This window comes from Anticarsia gemmatalis, chromosome 16 (assembly GCF_050436995.1).
Source record: "Anticarsia gemmatalis isolate Benzon Research Colony breed Stoneville strain chromosome 16, ilAntGemm2 primary, whole genome shotgun sequence".
NCBI lineage: Eukaryota > Metazoa > Arthropoda > Insecta > Lepidoptera > Erebidae > Anticarsia > Anticarsia gemmatalis.
The window spans coordinates 3,700,348-3,702,500 of NC_134760.1; the positions used below are offsets into that span (position 1 = coordinate 3,700,348).

At 33.3% G+C, this 2,153-nt stretch overlaps 1 protein-coding gene across 4 annotated transcripts; it reads left to right on the forward strand.

Moving 5' to 3' along the window:
* The first annotated feature begins 500 nt into the window (after window positions 1-500).
* Window positions 501-1,618, forward strand: BORCS6 (BLOC-1 related complex subunit 6). Of its 4 annotated transcripts, XM_076124473.1 has the most exons (3): window positions 501-636; window positions 781-1,051; window positions 1,154-1,618. In XM_076124473.1, exons 2-3 carry the CDS (start codon window positions 789-791, stop codon window positions 1,530-1,532), a joined length of 642 nt encoding a protein of 213 aa, XP_075980588.1. In that variant the 5' UTR covers window positions 501-636; window positions 781-788; the 3' UTR covers window positions 1,533-1,618. The 4 variants fall into 4 exon arrangements, with proteins under 4 accessions (XP_075980588.1, XP_075980584.1, XP_075980587.1 ...); XM_076124469.1 differs by having other exon boundaries at window positions 781-1,618; XM_076124472.1 differs by having other exon boundaries at window positions 504-620; window positions 781-1,618.
* The last annotated feature ends 535 nt before the right edge of the window (window positions 1,619-2,153 follow it).

Genomic DNA, 2,153 nt, shown 5'->3' on the forward strand with positions numbered 1-2,153 from the left:
ATCGAGGCTATGCACTGAAAATAGCATTGAAGTATGTCGATACTCTTTAAACCCATGCAGAATAGCATTACGTAATTTATTGATCTGAAAGCTTCAAATCCTGTTATTTTTATACCTGGACATTTGAAAGTACATTATGTGAAGTCCAATGAACAAAACCAAAAATAAATAGAATTAGGTATTTGAAAAGTGTACAATACTCCAGTGTTAAAAAATATTAATGTAAGAGTTTTAGTATTAATAAGCAACAAAAAAAAATTATAGAAAAAAAATATTGCAATTCGTAACGTATTTGTTTGTTAAGGTTTTTAGATCTACACCGTAGAACATGGACCTTCATGAAAGATTTATGGTTTAATATTATTAATATAATACAAAGTATAGCTATTCAGAAATAATTTCAAAAAGCTGAATATTTTGAAATGTTTGTGGACCTAACCCTTATTTTATCGACTTTTTACTTTTTCGTTCATAAATCTATCTCATTCATGTTGGTGTAAGTCCATTCATTCACTCAATTGCAGTTGATTTTGACATCTAGGAGAAATAAAAGAATTGTGTTTATTATTTTATTTATTTTATACGTAGATGTTTAATTAAACAGACGGATCTCGTGTATAGTTAAGTAAATCCCAGGTTAATATCGCGAGTGTAAATAGGTTGTTATCATTTATATGACATAAAACAAAAATACAAATAAAAGATAGCACTTATCAAAATTACTAGGTACCTATTTTGGATTTGTAAACGACACATAAACGATATAATTATTTTTTACAGACTGAACTATGGCAGAAAACCAAGAACCAATGTCTCCTTTAGGGGAGCACAAGGGTTTACTCAGTGATGGTTCTGTCAAACAGGGTGATATTGATGTTGACGAAGAAATATCAGCGAGAATGACGGCGTCATATAGTGAAATATCATTCCATTCTGACCAAGGACAAGTAGAGCCACAGGAGAGAGCACCAGGACCATCCCGACCTTATGACTTGCCTTCAGAAAATCGAAAACAAGAAAAACTTCCCTTAGATATGGATGGACATGTTAGGTATGAGGGAGATATGACACATTATGTTGCTGACGACCTAGAGTTCAAAATAAAATTATCTAGTCCAATAACAAAAAGAGGTGAAACACCCGTTTTTGGTAGTTCCAGTGCATCACGGTCCAGTACACCATCTGGGAAGCTCTACAGACAAATACTAGCCCCGCAGATTGGACAAATAGATATAACAGTATTACATGACCTAGAATATGAAGCCCAGAGGATAGCACAATCAGTTGACAATCTAATAGAAAACCTATCAAGTATATTGCACTCAAATTCTTCCTTGACTGCTGAGAACATGGAGGTGTACAAAGATGCAGTAGGCAAGACTTGTGATGCAATGGATAATAATATCAAGAGTATGTATACAATCTTAGCCAAGGGTGAAGAGGTTTCACAAGCTATGATTCCAGTGCAGGCACAAGCTGCAAGAATAGCAGAGATAAAAAGACTCCTCCAGATATTTGAAAATAATTTCTAGCTGTTAGTTACCAAATGCACCTCACTAAATAATAGATTGTTTTCCAATATCGATTTAAGAGTTCAAATAAATTAATTTACTGCCATTGTGTTTGTTTTGTATTCCATTTTTTTTTACCTTACTTTATTGCAATGCTAGCAATAATAGTAAAAGTTAGCTCCGAAATGTCCTTGCTCCCAAAAGGAACTTTATAATTTCAAAGGAGCTACCCAATATAAAATAATGTTGGTAATATTTTGATATAGAATAAATTGAATTTAATGGTACGGTTGGTTTCTAAACGAATGCCAATCGATTTTTTTCAGCTCATTCTTTATAAACCAACGTATACACTGGACACTGAGCCACTGCCATGGTGAGCCAGGTTTGTAACATTCAATATCAAAAACCTTTTTTGCAATGAATGACTGAGTCAAAGTTAATAACCTAACATAATTTGACGGATATCTCAAAATAGATTACATACAAGGATTGTTTATGTACAGTATACTCATGTTTCCCGTAAATACTTTTTTAAATCGACATTGTGTTATCGTGTGTAAGTAGCTTTACCATCAGCATCGGTCCCATTCAATCGCTATCAACTCATTCATTCATGTTTGAGTGACAGGTTGACGTTTG